General features: G+C 41.2%; 1 protein-coding gene across 1 annotated transcript in view; it reads left to right on the forward strand.

Annotated features, from left to right (window-relative positions):
• Positions 1–13,534: 13,534 nt before the first annotated feature.
• The window catches only part of BTC (betacellulin), a gene marked incomplete at its 3' end in the record, with an annotated part of 37,890 nt that continues 37,006 nt past the window's right edge, over positions 13,535–14,418 (forward strand). Inside the window, exon 1 of the mRNA XM_060147034.1 lies at positions 13,535–13,875. Coding sequence (XP_060003017.1) covers positions 13,812–13,875 — 64 coding nt within the window. The remainder of the gene's footprint in view (positions 13,876–14,418) is intronic.

Genomic DNA, 14,418 nt, shown 5'->3' on the forward strand with positions numbered 1-14,418 from the left:
TATAGTTGAAAACTTCCCTAATATGCGAAAGGAAATAGTTAATCAAGTCCAGGAAGCGCACAGAGTCCCATGCAGGATAAATCCAAGGAGAAACATGCCAAGACACATATTAATCAAACTATCAAATATTAAACACAAAGAACAAGTATTAAAAGCGTCAAGGGAAAAACAACAAGTAGCACATAAGGAAATCCCCATAAGGTTAATAGCTGATCTTTCAACAGAAACTCTGCAAGCCAGAAGGGAGTGGCAGGACATATTTAAGGTGATGAAAGAGAAAAACCTACAATCAAAATTACTCTACCCAGCAAGGATCTCACTCAGATTTGATGGAGAAATTAAAAGCTTTGCAGACAAGCAAAAGCCAAGAGAATTGAGCACCACCAAACCAGCTTTACAACAAATGCTAAAGGAACTTCCCTAGGCAGGAAACACAAGAGAAGGAAAAGACCTACAATAATAAACCCAAAACAATTAAGAAAAGGGTAATAGGAACATACATATCGATAATTACCTTAAATGTAAATGGATTAGATGCTCCAACCAAAAGACACAGACTGGCTGAATGGATACAAAAACAAGACCCGTATATATGCTGTCTACAAGAGACCCACTTCAGACCTAGGGACACATACAGACAGACTGAAAGTGAAGGGATGGAAAAAGATATTCCATGCAAATGGAAATCAAAAGAGAGCAGGAGTAGCAGTTCTCATATCAGACAAAATAGACTTTACAACAAAGACTATTACAAGAGACAAAGAAGGACACTACATATTGATTAAAGAATCAATCCAAGAAGAAGATATAACAATTGTAAATATTTATGCACCCAACATAGGAGCACTTCAATACATAAGGCAAATACTAACGGCCATAAAAGGGGAAATTGACAGTAACACAATAATAGTAGGGGACTTTAACTCCCCAATGGACAGATCATCCAAAATGAAAATAAATAAGGAAACACAAGCTTTAAATGATACATTAAACAAGATGGACTTAATTTATATTTATAGGACATTCCATCCAAAAACAACAGAATAGACTTTCTTCTCAAATGCTCATGGAACATTCTCCAGTATAGATCATATCTTGGGTCACAAATCAAGCCTTGGTAAATTCAAGAACATTGAAATGGTATCAAGTATTTTTCTGACCACAATGCTATGGAGACTGAACAATACACTACTAAATAACCAAGAGATCACTGAAGAAATCAAAGAGGAATTCAAAAACTACCTAGAAATACATGACAATGAAAACACGGGGACCCAAAACCTATGGGATGCAGCAAAAGCAGTTCTAAGAGGGAAGTTTATAACAACACAGTCCTACCTCAAGAAATAAGAAACATCTCAAATAAACAACCTAACCCTACACATAAAGCAATTAGAGAAAGAAGAACAAAAAACCCCCAAAGTTAACAGAAGGAAAGAAATCATAAAGATCAGATCAGAAATAAATGAAAAAGAAATGAAGTAAATGGTAGCAAAGATGAATAAAACTAAAAGCTGATTCTTTGAGAAGATAAACAAAATTGATAAACCATTAGTCAGACTCATCAAGAAAAAAAGGGAGAAGACTCATCATTAGAATTAGAAATGAAAAAGGAGAAGTAACAACTGACACTGCAGAAATACAAAGGATCATGAGAGATTACTACAAGCAACTCTATGCCAATAAAATGGACAACCTGGAAGAAATGGACAAATTCTTAGAAATGCACAACCTTCCGAGACTGAACCAGGAAGAAATAGAAAATACGAACAGACCAATCACAAGCACTGAAATTGAGACTGTGATTAAAAATCTTCCAACTAACAAGCCCAGGGCCAGATGGCTTCCCAGATGAATTCTATCAAACATTTAGAGAAAAACTAACACCTATCCTTCTCAAACTCTTCCAACATATAGCAGAGGGAGGAACACTCCCAAACTCATTCTACGAGGCCACCATCACTCTGATACCAAAACCAGACAAAGCTGTCAAAAAGAAAGAAAACTACAGGCCAATTTCACTGATGAACATAGATGCAAAAAACCTCAACAAAAGCAAACAGAATCCAACAGCACATTAAAAGGATCATACACTATGATCAAGTGGGGTTTATCCCAGGAATGTAAGGATTCTTCAATATACGCAAATCAATCAACGTGATACACCATATTAACAAATTGAAAGAGAAAAAACATGATTATCTCAATACATGCAGAGAAGGCTTTCAACAAAATTCAACACCAATTTATGATAAAAACCCTCCAGAAAGTAGGCATAGAGGGAAATTTCCTCTACATAATAAAGGCCATATATGACAAACCCACAGCCAACATCATCCTCAATCGTGAAAAATTGAAGCCATTTCCACTAAGATCAGGAACAAGACAAGGGTTCCCACTCTCACCACTATTATTCAACATAGTTTTGGAAGTTTTAGCCACAGCAATCAGAGAAGAAAAGGAAATAAAAGGAATACAAATGGGAAAAGAAGAAGTAAAGCTGTCACTGTTTGCAGATGACATGATACTATACACAGAGAATCCTAAAGATGCTACCAGGAAACTACAAGAGCTAATCAATAAATTTGGTAAAGTAGCAGGATACAAAATTAATGCACAGAAATCTCTTGCATTCCTATACACTAATGGTGAAAAATCTGAAAGTGAAATTAAGAAAACAGTCCCATTTACCACTACAACAAAAAGAATAAAATATCTAGGAATAAACCTACCTAAGGAGACAAAAGACCTGTATAGAGAAAATTATAAGACACTGATGAAAGAAATTAAAGATGATACAAATAGATGGAGAGATATACCATGTTCTTGGATTGGAAGAATCAACATTGTGAAAATGACTTTACAACCCAAAGCTATCTATGGATTCAATGCAATCCTTTTCAAACTACCACTGGCATTTTTCACAGAACTCAAACAAAAAATTTCACAATTTGTATGGCAACACAAAAGACCCTGAATAGCCAAAGCAATCTTGAGAGAGAAAACGGAGCTGGAGGAATCAGGCTCCCTGACTTCAGACTATACTACAAAGCTATAGTTATCAAGACAGTATGGTACTGGCACAAAAACAGAAAGATAGATCAGTGGAACAGGATAGAAAGCCAGGAGATAAACCCATGCACATATGGTCACCTTATCTTTGATAAAGGAGGCAAGAGTATACAGTGGAGAAAAGACAGACTCTTCAATAAGTGGTGCTGGGAAAACTGGACAGCTACATGTAAAAGAATGAAATTAGAACACTCCCTAACACCATACACAAAAATAAACTCAAAATGGATTAAAGACCTAAATGTAAGGCCAGAAATTATCAAACTCTTAGAGGAAAACATAGGCAGAACACTCTATGACATAAATCACCCCAAGATCCTTTTTGACCCACCTCCTAGAGAAATGGAAATATAAGCAAAAATAAACAAATGGGACTTAATGAAACTTGAAAGCTTTTGCGCAGCAAAGGAAACCATAAACAAGACCAAAAGACAACCCTCAGAATGGGTGAAAATATTTGCAAATGAATCAACTGACAAAGGATTAATCTCCAAAACATACAAGCAACTGATGCAGCTCAATATCAAAAAAGCAACTGAATCCAAAAATGGGCAGAATACTTAAATAGACATTTCTCCAAAGAAGATATACAGATTGCCAACAAACACATGAAAGAATGCTCAACATCATTAATCATTAGAGAAATGCAAATCTCACACCAGTCAGAATGGCCATCATCAAAAAATCTACAAACAATAAATGCTGGAGAGGGTGTGGAGAAAAGGGAACCCTCTTGCACTGTTGATGGGAATGTAAATTGATAAAGCCACTATGGAGAACAGTATGGAGATTTCTTAAAAAACTCAAAATAGAACTACCATATGACACAGCAATCCCACTACTTGGTATATATCCTGAGAAAACCATAATTCAATAAGAGTCATGTACCAAAATGTTAATTGCAGCTCTATTTAAAATAGCCAGGACATGGAAGCAACCTAATTGTCCATGAAGCGATGCATGGATAAAGAAGATGTGTCACATATATACAATGGAATATTACTCAGCCATAAAAAGGAAGGAAACTGAGTTATTTGTAGTGAGGTGGATGGACCTAGAGACTGTCGTACAGAGTGAAGTAAGTCAGAAAGAGAAAAACAAATACTGTATGCTAACACATATATATGGAATTAAAAAAAAAAAAGAAAATGGTCAGAGAACCTAAGGGCAAGACGGTAATAAAGATGCAGACCTACTAGAGAATGGACTTGAGGATACGGGGAGGGGGAAGGGTAAGCTACGACAAAGTGAGAGAGTGGCATGGACATATATACACTACCAAACGTAAAATAGATGGCTAGTGGGAAGCAGCCGCATAGCACAGGGAGATCAGCTGGGTGCTTTGTGACCACCTAGAGGGGTGGGATAGGGAGGGTGGGAAGGAGGAAGATGCAAGAGGGAAGAGATATGGGAACATATGTATATGCATAACTGATTCACTTTGTTATAAAGCCGAAACTGACACACCATTGTAGAGCAATTATACTCTAATAAAGATGTTAAAAAAAAATCAAAACGATCATTCAGCTACTGAGCTAAGCACAGACAGTCCAGAGCAGAAGCAGAAAGGCCGGTAAGGAGGCTCTTATAATAATCTAGGCAAGAACTGGTGGTGGTTTTAACCAAGATGATAGCAGTGGAAGAGATAAGAAAGGGTAGATTCTGGATATAGTCAGATTTTCATTGTGGAATTACCAGTCTTGCAGTGTAAAGGGTAAAATTTTACTGAACGTTTATTCAGTGCTTACTGTGTGCCAGATACTAGTCTGAACATTTTCTATGTATCCAAGCATTTATTTTCCACCACCATTGATTGTTTGCAGAGCTATCATTTTGATTCATGGGGAAAAGTATTTCAGATGATAATAAAGGAAATAGTTGAAAATAACTGCAGTGTAAATATATCCTTAAGCGAAGGGGAATGGTGGAAATATAAAAACTGAGAGGATTGAGGGAAGGTTTGTATAATAAATGTTTTAATTTCTTTACCACACCATCTTCTGCTAAGTAAATTTCTAAAGGAGGGGCATAATTTCGATCTTACCTGTGGGATGACAGGTAATGACAATTTGCAAGTCTGGAATGACCTGAAATGGGTTTTATTAATGAAGTTGTCCGTACTAGGGTGGCAGAAGGATATAGTGTGCTAGGTTATGTATTGGATTCAGTTGTAAAAGTCCTTGATTCTAGTTCTAATGCTGAGACTTGTGTTATAACACTTCTTTATGCCTTATTTATAAAACAAAGACAATAAGAGATAGCCATAAGAATGGATGCTCCTAGGCTTTTTAAGGATGAAGAAAGTACAAATGAAAAGAACATCATGAAAAACTAAAATCTCAAATTATGAACATTTAAAGGGAGAAGGCTAAGGTTATTTACTCACTCTAAGGCATTTTTCTGTTGAATTTACCATTTTGACAGTTTGCCCAAAGAAAGGGATACAGCAGTTAGAAGTCATTAAGATTTACAAACGTCATTTGTCATCACAGCTGGAAGTCTCAATAACAGCTTTTCAGTCTAGACTACATTGCAAGTCTCAGCCTTCATCTTTCGGGGCATCAACTGTAGTTAAAAAGAATCCTTCCTTTAGATTTCTTTGTTCATGGGAATATTTACTCTGTTTAAATGCAATTTATGTCCATACCCCTAAGTTAAATCTCCATTTTGTGCCCTCAGGAATACATTAAAAAATATAATCTATATAGCTTAAAGATTGTGATTTGAGCTGTGTCAAAATTTAACCTTATGCAACTCACACTTAAATAATTTGATAATTGACATAACCTTGAACTTGTTGATAGACTAAAAATGTAGAAATTGTTAAACTGTATCATTTGTGAGACCAATAGACCATGATTTGTAATAAGTATATTTTATTACTTATTTTTCATTTCTATGGGAGCCGGTGAGAACATAAATATTATGGACCATAAACTAAAAGTACTGGTTTTAAATTAAATTTTAACTTAAGTTGCAATTTGAAGATAGTTTAGAATATGGAGAATTCTTAGCCATTTGTATGTTAATTAGTTTTCAGAATTATTTCTTAAATGTCTAGTTTCATGGCAGATTTGAGCAGAAATGGTTTCTCGGTGATCTTCTGGTTACTTTAAAACAGTTTTGAGGGAAGAAAACTTGCAGTGTTGTATTAGCATTTTATGGTTGAAAAAGGCTGTTTAAAGTCATCTAGCCTTGGAATCTCAGCATCTCCATGTTAGGAATGAGATGAAATTATTGGAATTGCCTTTACAGTACATAGCATGTGCATTTCCAGTGCAAGGGAATGTATTATTTCCCCAGGGAATCTATTTTCTCATTAGAATTTTAGATGAATCTTTATATTGAATCCAAATGCATCTGCCTCTAACCCTTAGGTCCTTGTTGCAACTACTGGGACTGAGCGGTATGAATATAATTAATTTTCCATGGGACAATTCTTCAAATATTTGAAGAAATCTATCATGCAAGCCACCTTCCTTCCCCTGCTCCTTGCCTCTGTCCTCTCTGCTTAAGGCTAAACGACCCAGAAAGAACTGTTATTTGTGAAACAGAGGCAAGAACCCTTACCAGTCTGGTTAAGTTTAGCAACTTATCATTTAGGAGCTATACGTTCTTCCCTTTGGGGAACACTAAAAATATATTTCCTTATCTTCAGTCTTTTGGGATTGATTTCACATAGATTACTAGTAGCTCCACCTCCTCCCCAGTGTCTTGGAATATAACTCATATGAATCAAAACACTTGAATTCATCAGAGGATTTGCAAACTCTCGTAAGATGTCTATATTCATCTTGGGTTTTTTATTTTTACATTTTGTTTTATTGTGGTAAGAATAAAACACGTGAGATCTACCCTCCTAACAAAATTGTTAGTGTCCATGACATTATTGTTGACTATGGGTGCAATGGACATCAGATCTTTAGAGCTCATTCGTCTTGCTTAACTGAAACTTTATGCCAGTTGATTAGTAATTTCTCTTTTCTCTGTCTGCCCAGCCCCTGGAAACCACTGCTTCACTCTTTGAGTCTATGAATCTGACTATTTGAGATACCTCATATAAATGGAATCATGCAATATTTTTCTTTCTGGGACTGGCTTATTTCATGTATTATAATGTCCTCAAGATTCATCCATGTTGTCACATACTGCAGAATTCACTTGCTAGATGGTTATGATAAAACAAAGACAACGGTTGTTAGTGAGGATGAGAAGAAGTTAGAACCCCTGCACACTGGAGATGGGAATGTAAAATGGTGCTGCTACTATGGGAAACAGTACAAAGTTTCTTCAAAGAGTTAAAAATGGACCTACCATAGGATCCAGCAATCCCGCTTCTAGGTATTTATGCCAAAGAATTGAAATCAGGACCTTGAAGAGATATTAGCACTCCTACTGTGTAACTATTCACAATAGCCGAGATACGGGAACAACCTAAATATCCATAGACAAATGAATGGAAAACGAAGATGTGGGGCTTCCCTGGTGGCGCAGTGGTTGAGAGTCTGCCTGCCGATGCAGGGGACGCGGGTTCATGCCCCGGTCTGGGAGGATCCCACATGCCGCGGAGCAGCTGGGCCCGTGAGCCATGGCCGCTGAGCCTGTGCGTCCGGAGCCTGTGCTCCGCAACGGGAGAGGCCACGACAGCGAGAGGCCCGTGTACCGCAAAAAAAAAAAAAAAAAAGAAGATGTGGTGTGTATATACAATGAAATACTGGTCAGCCTTAAAAAACAAGGAAATTCTGCACTCATCTTGGGTTTCGATACCTCCTCAGATGCTCTTTTTTTTCTCTTTTGTTCTGCTTGGAAGAAAAAATTAAATCACAATAAAAGTGAAAAAAAACGTGTGTACGTGTGTGTGTGATTCATGTTTGTTGCACCATTGGCACAGAGCAATTGGCCATGCCCCATTTTGATATTTTCATTACGAACATAATTAGAGCTCTGTGGTCCCAAGTCATTTTCGGACATCTCAACCTCCTCAGAGACTTTTTTCACAGGTCTGTGATAGTCACTCTTGTCTGCATATGAATATGCGACTTGCTCTCCAGATTTTAGATAATTTTTAACTGAAATTGTTAATAATTACATAATAGGAATCACGTCTTTTTTGAGAGTTTTTTTTTTTTTTTTTTTTTGCGGTACGCGGGCCTCTCACTGCCGCGGCCTCTCCCGTTGCGGAGCACAGGCTCCGGACGCGCAGGCTCAGCGGCCATGGCTCACGGGCCCAGCCGCTCCGCAGCATGTGGGATCCTCCCAGACCGGGGCACGAACCCGTGTCCCCTGCGTCGGCAGGTGGACTCTCAACCACTGCGCCACCAGGGAAGCCCTTTTTTGAGAGTTTTAAACTCTGTTGAAAATTCACCCTTTTTTAGCTTCTCAAGCCCTCTTAGCATGCCCGTTTTTCTCTGTGATGCCTTCTTTCAGCTGACGCTGCGTAGCCGATTCCAGTCTTCCCCTTACATGGCCAGAACTAATTCTAGGGTTGCATAGTCATTTATCTCCTACGTTTCATTTTGTTTTTAACTTTACAGCCAATCTCACCTTGTGAGTTAGAATTACAGTCCAATGCAGCAATCCCCTCATCTCTTCCTCTATATGGTGAAGGGAAGCAATTTTTCAGGAAGTCAAGTGAAGAACTCATTAGATACACTGTTGTTCTCAAATGAGACTTCCAGCAGGTGGCCAGAGGATTGACTACACTCGCTATGACTACTTGAGCTGCACAGAGTCAATGGCAACGATTTCCTACTAGGTCATTGGATTTGAAGAGTGTGCCCGGGATTCAGAACTTGAGCATACACAGCATAGCTCTGCCATATATCAGCTACGTGACTTTGGGCAACTTATTTAACTTCCGTGTTTCAATGTCCTCACTGTGAAATGAGAATAACAATGATACATAATTCACATTATATTTGGTGAGCATTTAAAAAGTTAGTGTACGTAAGTGCTGAGAATGGTGCCTGCTACACAGTAAGCATCAATGTGTTCATTGTTATTATTATTCTGGCAGTGGGTTGAGGAACTCATGTAAACGTAACTGAAAAACTTCCTCCCCTACCTGTGAGGAGGACTTATGGGATAGTGGGGAGGGGACAGGAACACTCACTTTGTCCACAATAAGTGTGTCCACAGTGGGGTGAAAGATGCTACAGGCAAGACGTTCTCATCTCAGATGTGTTCGTTTGGGTAATACCAGCACCTCCTAATACAATGCATGGTGCAAGGTAAGTATTCAGTATGTTTGATGAACTAGAATACAGGGACAAGAGCAGAAAAAAATTGCGGGGGTGACATTTTGCCATTGTATGGGTTAGGAGAATATTCTCTATCTGGCAAGTTGTTTGCAAGTTTTCCTGTAATAACATTACTTCTATTTCCCTATCTCCCTTCCTCTTTTTACCCCTAATGCTTTCTACTATGCTTCCTAAAGTCTGCCCTCAGGACCTGAGATTCCCTCAGAGGTGTTGCCACCTCCTCTTCCGACAACTCTGCTTCTTTCTGATGTTCTGTTAAAATGATTGCTACAGTTGCACCAAATCCTGGGATAAGTTTGAAGCCACCAGATGAAAGAAGGTCAGAGGGGTCTAAGGGATTGCCAGAGGCATAGACAGTGCCCAAATTCATGGAATTTTAGGCTCACTGTTACTTTCTCATCAGAGAGTTAAAAAAAATAAATTTATTATTTTATTTATTGATTTTTGGCTGCGTTAGGCCTTTGTTGCTGCGCGCGGGCTTTCTCTAGTTGCGGCGAGCGGGGGCTACTCCTCGTTGTGGTGCACAGGCTTCTCATTGCGGTGGCTTCTCTTGCTGTGGAGCACAGACTCTAGGCGCGTGGGCTTCAGTTGTGGTGGCACGAGGGCTCAGTAGTTGTGGCTTGCAGGCTCTAGAGCGCAGGCTCAGTAGTTGTGGCGCATGGGCTTAGTTGCTCTACAGCATGTGGGATCTTCCCGGACCAGGGCTCGAACCCGTGTCGCCTGCATTGGTAGGCGGATTCTTAACCAATGCGCCGCTGGGGAAGCCCTCCCATCAGAGATTTGCTCTGTGCTCTTTCCTTCCCTCCACTAGGAATATTAGTAACAGAGGGTTAATGAAGGAAGCTAGTCCCTACTCTTTTCCCTTATGTAACCTATAAATAGATTGTAAAATAATATAATAACCATAATACGCTGAATAATTTCTAATATGCCAGATTTTTGCCTTAGAGATATATATCATTGTGAATCATAAAAACTGTGCCAATCATTACCATCACATTTTATAGATGAGAAAACTGAGGCTCAGGGAGATGAGTAATTTGTGATCCAGGCATTCAGTGACAAAGTCCAATTTGAACAGACTAAAAAACCTCCAGAACCAATTGTACATAATATACTACTCTGTGGTCCCACATGGAGGAGTGTTGACACTGATGGGAAACTATGACCGTGTAGGAAGGGATGAAGCCACTGTGCCAGGTGTGTTAGGGAGGGATGTCTAGGGCCTGGCTGTACTACAATATTAAAATTATGCCACTTAAGTGCTTGCCTACTTAGTCTACAACTAGGGCCTGCACAAAAGCCCAGATTTTTTTAAAAATCAGAAGTATCTTTATCAGGTATGTATGAATATGGTCACAGGAAAAGGTCATAACAGAGAGCTGAAACTGATAGATATCACATAGATGATTATATTTGAGATTTACTAAACTTGTATCAATATTAAGCTGCCATTGAAAAAAGATAGCAAGTCAAACAGATTGAGGCTTACGTATAAAAATGGATACCTGAAGGACTGAAGAAGAAGGTATGATAAAATACGTAAGAAAAAAAAAGTCACTAATAATCCCCTTTCCCCAGAAAAACTAGGGTGTAAAGCAAAATCACCTGAATACAGCTTTTGAGCATTGATTTTTCACTGGTTTTCCATAGAGGCTAATTCAATAGTTTTAAGAACATTTGAAAACCCTCTATATATGCTACTAATTTTTAGTAATCTACAATGCATAATGTTTATCATTACTACAAAAACATTATATTCACCATTCATATTTCTTTTTATTCATCTACTCTTATTGAATTAAATAATGTTACTGACTACTAGGAAATCTTCCTATGCTACTGAATACCTTAAAGTCATAATTTGGAGATTACATGCTGACCTTGAATGGATACATTCTAGAATTTTCCTTTCTACCACCACATGTGTGTCTGTTTAGGTGTTGTGCCCCACAAATAACCACAAGCTTGTTTTGTCCTGTCCAGTGGAGGGGGAGGAGTGTCCCTGCTGGAGGCTGCTCTGTGTGAGAAGAGAAAACATTGATGCTTAAAGGCCTCCAAAGGCATCCACTTAAGCCTCATACCAGGTTCAGGAGGGCTGGTTATATCGGCTTAAACCTGGCACAGGAAAGACACGATTCAAGCAATCCTTGGCTTGGGGATTCTGGGAATATAAGTTCTACCTTGTGACTCTGTTACAGATTTGACCCATTCATCTCTTACTAACAGCTCAGTTTATAATCTAAAGCATTGAGACACACCTCAGTTACACGAATGAGGCCTCATGAAAGTCAATTCTTGCCTCCTACTCTTCCAAAGTTAGTGGTTGGAACCCAGATTGGCTTTCCCCCTTAGTGAATGAATTGAGAGAGAAAAAAGAAGGAGGAGGAAGAGAAGAAGGGAGAGAAAGAAGGAAGGAACGCAGGCAGTAAGGAGGGTAGGAAGAAAGAAAGGAAAGAGAACGTTGCTTGATCTTGAAGAGCAGTTTGCCTGGGCGCGTGCTAGAGAGAGGAAGGGGACGACCCCGGAGAGACGAGAGCTGAGGAAGGCCCGAAAATGAATTATTTCACCTCTTTCTTGCTGAAGATTGAACCTTCAGTGCCAGGAAATTTGGAAGACATATTCTCTGGAGTATTTATTTTACTTCTGGCAGTAAATAAAGCCCTCAGGGAAGGTTATTAATTTATCCGGCTTACTTAATATATTCAAGTACCCTATTTCATACTCCAGTGGCCTGAAACAGTTAATTTACCCTTTGAATGGCATGAATGGTGAACATTTACACCAAGTCTTGGCACTTTACAATATTCGACAAACGTCTGGTATTTTTTGCTTAGGTTTGCTTTATTTTTTATTAATATTTATGGAGAAGGAAAATAAAAATAATAATGTTCTGTTGAGGATACCAGGACAGTTGTTGGCTAGGGTGCCGTCTCAGAGTGAAAGACGCCTTCACCTAGGGCCCTGATCCTGAGGGAAGGAGACAATATCAGAAAGGAAAAGGGAAGGATGGAGATGGAAAGGAGGGAGATGATGTCAAATCCCCTTGGCTTCGTGTGCTCTTGCCCTTTTTATCTGGGGTGCAGTAACCACCTATCTCACAACCTTGAACTCTCTAAACCTCATGTCTGTCTTCTCATAGATGCTTTCTGAGCTGTCATGTGGGTGCTAGAATGGGATTCTGGAAATTACCAACTGATTTTTATTCCTCTGGGTATATTGGTTGCCTGGTGCGCTAAAATAATGTGAATTGGTTTTGAAATGAAATGTCACTTGTTGAAGAAAAGCACATACTAATTTGTTTAATTTAAACAATGGGGAGGAAGGGGAAGACATCTGAACTGCATTTCTTATGTAAATGAATGTTTATTGGACTTTCGGATGCTACAGAAATACAACTTCTGTACTGAGGAGGCATGATTACACATATTGATCAAGCAAGAGGAATATAGATCAGTAAGAAAACTGCTGTACCCTTTAGTTATTTTGGAGACAAATCATGTAAGGTAAAACTGGATGCTACTTTCTGTCTTTGAAAGCTGTGCGGATGCCTTTGTGTTCCAGGAAATGCTTGGTGCAGAACCATCAGATTCCACATCTCCTCAAAGAAGAGATGTGTTGAGGTAGAGATAGTGCTTGGGAAGCCCCAGGCAAAAAGGATTCTCCTTATTCTTATAGATCCAACAGAGTTGATGAATTAAATAAATGAAAATACAATGGATAGACGAGTAAATGGAGAAAGAAAAAAATATAAGTGACATCCTTAAAGTAGCTCTTGGTGAGCCCAAACTCCCAGATATTCAACAAATTACGTATGGAAAAGAGAAGCTTGGAAGTTATCAAATGCCTGAGGTTAACCACAGTGAGTGTTGGCTCTGGTCCCTCCAGGACACCAGCAATTGGCTGAAATAAGGGGAGCTGGAATTCCAGAGCAGTCCGGGTCTGCCGTTCTCGCTCAGTGGGCTCGGGGAGGGAGTTTAGAGCCGGCTTGCTCCACGGCGGCCCGCAGGCCCCGCACCTCGGGCCCCTCCACGTGCTCTCTCTCCGCTCCCTCCCCACCTCCTCGACTCCCCAAGGGGAGGGAAATGAACCTTCAGGTGCGACCCAGCAGGGGGCGTGGGTGAGCTGACCCGAGGGCAGCCCGCAAGTGTCCCGTTGTGTGGGTGTGGGGTAACTTGGGTGGGAACGGCGTGGAGGCCACCACGACGAAGTCCTGCGCCTCGTCGATGGGGTGTGTGCAGAAAGAGCGCGGATAAATAGGAGGCTCCCTCTTCCCGGCGACACTCGCGTAGCCGGTCGGCCGCCCGCCCGGGGTGTCCGCCCGCCCGGTAGCCGGGTGGCAGCCTGGGGAGTAGTTTTGCTTCCTGCTAGCTCCGGGATTCGTTTCCAGGCACCCCGTCGGGCGCCCGTGGCCGGGAAGGGGGCGCAGGAGGAGGCGGGAGACTCGTCTCGGGGCTGCTAGGCCCGGCAGCGGGGTTGATGGCCCGGGCCGTCCCGGGCAGCGGCGCCAGCTCCCTGCCACTGCTCCTGGCCCTCGCCCTGGGTAAGTGGTCGCTGGAGACCCAGGAGGAAAGTCTAGGGTGGAGTCGCAGGGAGGGCGAGCCTTCCGCGCTGGCATTTGGACCCGAGGGGGCCCTGGGGTTGGCAGGGGCGGGTCGAAGAACTTGGACGACTGGGGTAGCACGAGGTTAAGAATCCGGCACTTGGGCACCTGGGGCTGCACCTGTTGCGGCGGCCCTGGGCGCAGGGGGCGGTCCGAGGGCGGAAGGGATCCCGTGGGCGGGCGCAGAGCGGAGGGCCTGGGCGCCGGTGCTCTTGGGCGTTGCGGCGCGGTGCCCGCCAGCGAGGAGGTGTGGCAGGTGGAGGATTTTGGGAAATCCACCAAAGTGGGAGCCTGGGAGACTAGACCGAAAAGACATCCCCTGGGAAGAAGAGGAAAGGGAACTCCCTGGCTTGAGATGCGGGCCTCCGGGAGTGCGGAGCAGGGTGGAGAGCAGTTTGCCTGGGCGCGTGCCAGGGAGAGGAAGGGGACGACCCCGGAGAGTCGAGAGCTGAGGAAGGCCCGAAAATGAATTATTCCACCCCT

This window comes from Lagenorhynchus albirostris, chromosome 4 (genome assembly GCF_949774975.1).
Source record: "Lagenorhynchus albirostris chromosome 4, mLagAlb1.1, whole genome shotgun sequence".
Taxonomy (NCBI): Eukaryota; Metazoa; Chordata; class Mammalia; order Artiodactyla; family Delphinidae; genus Lagenorhynchus; species Lagenorhynchus albirostris.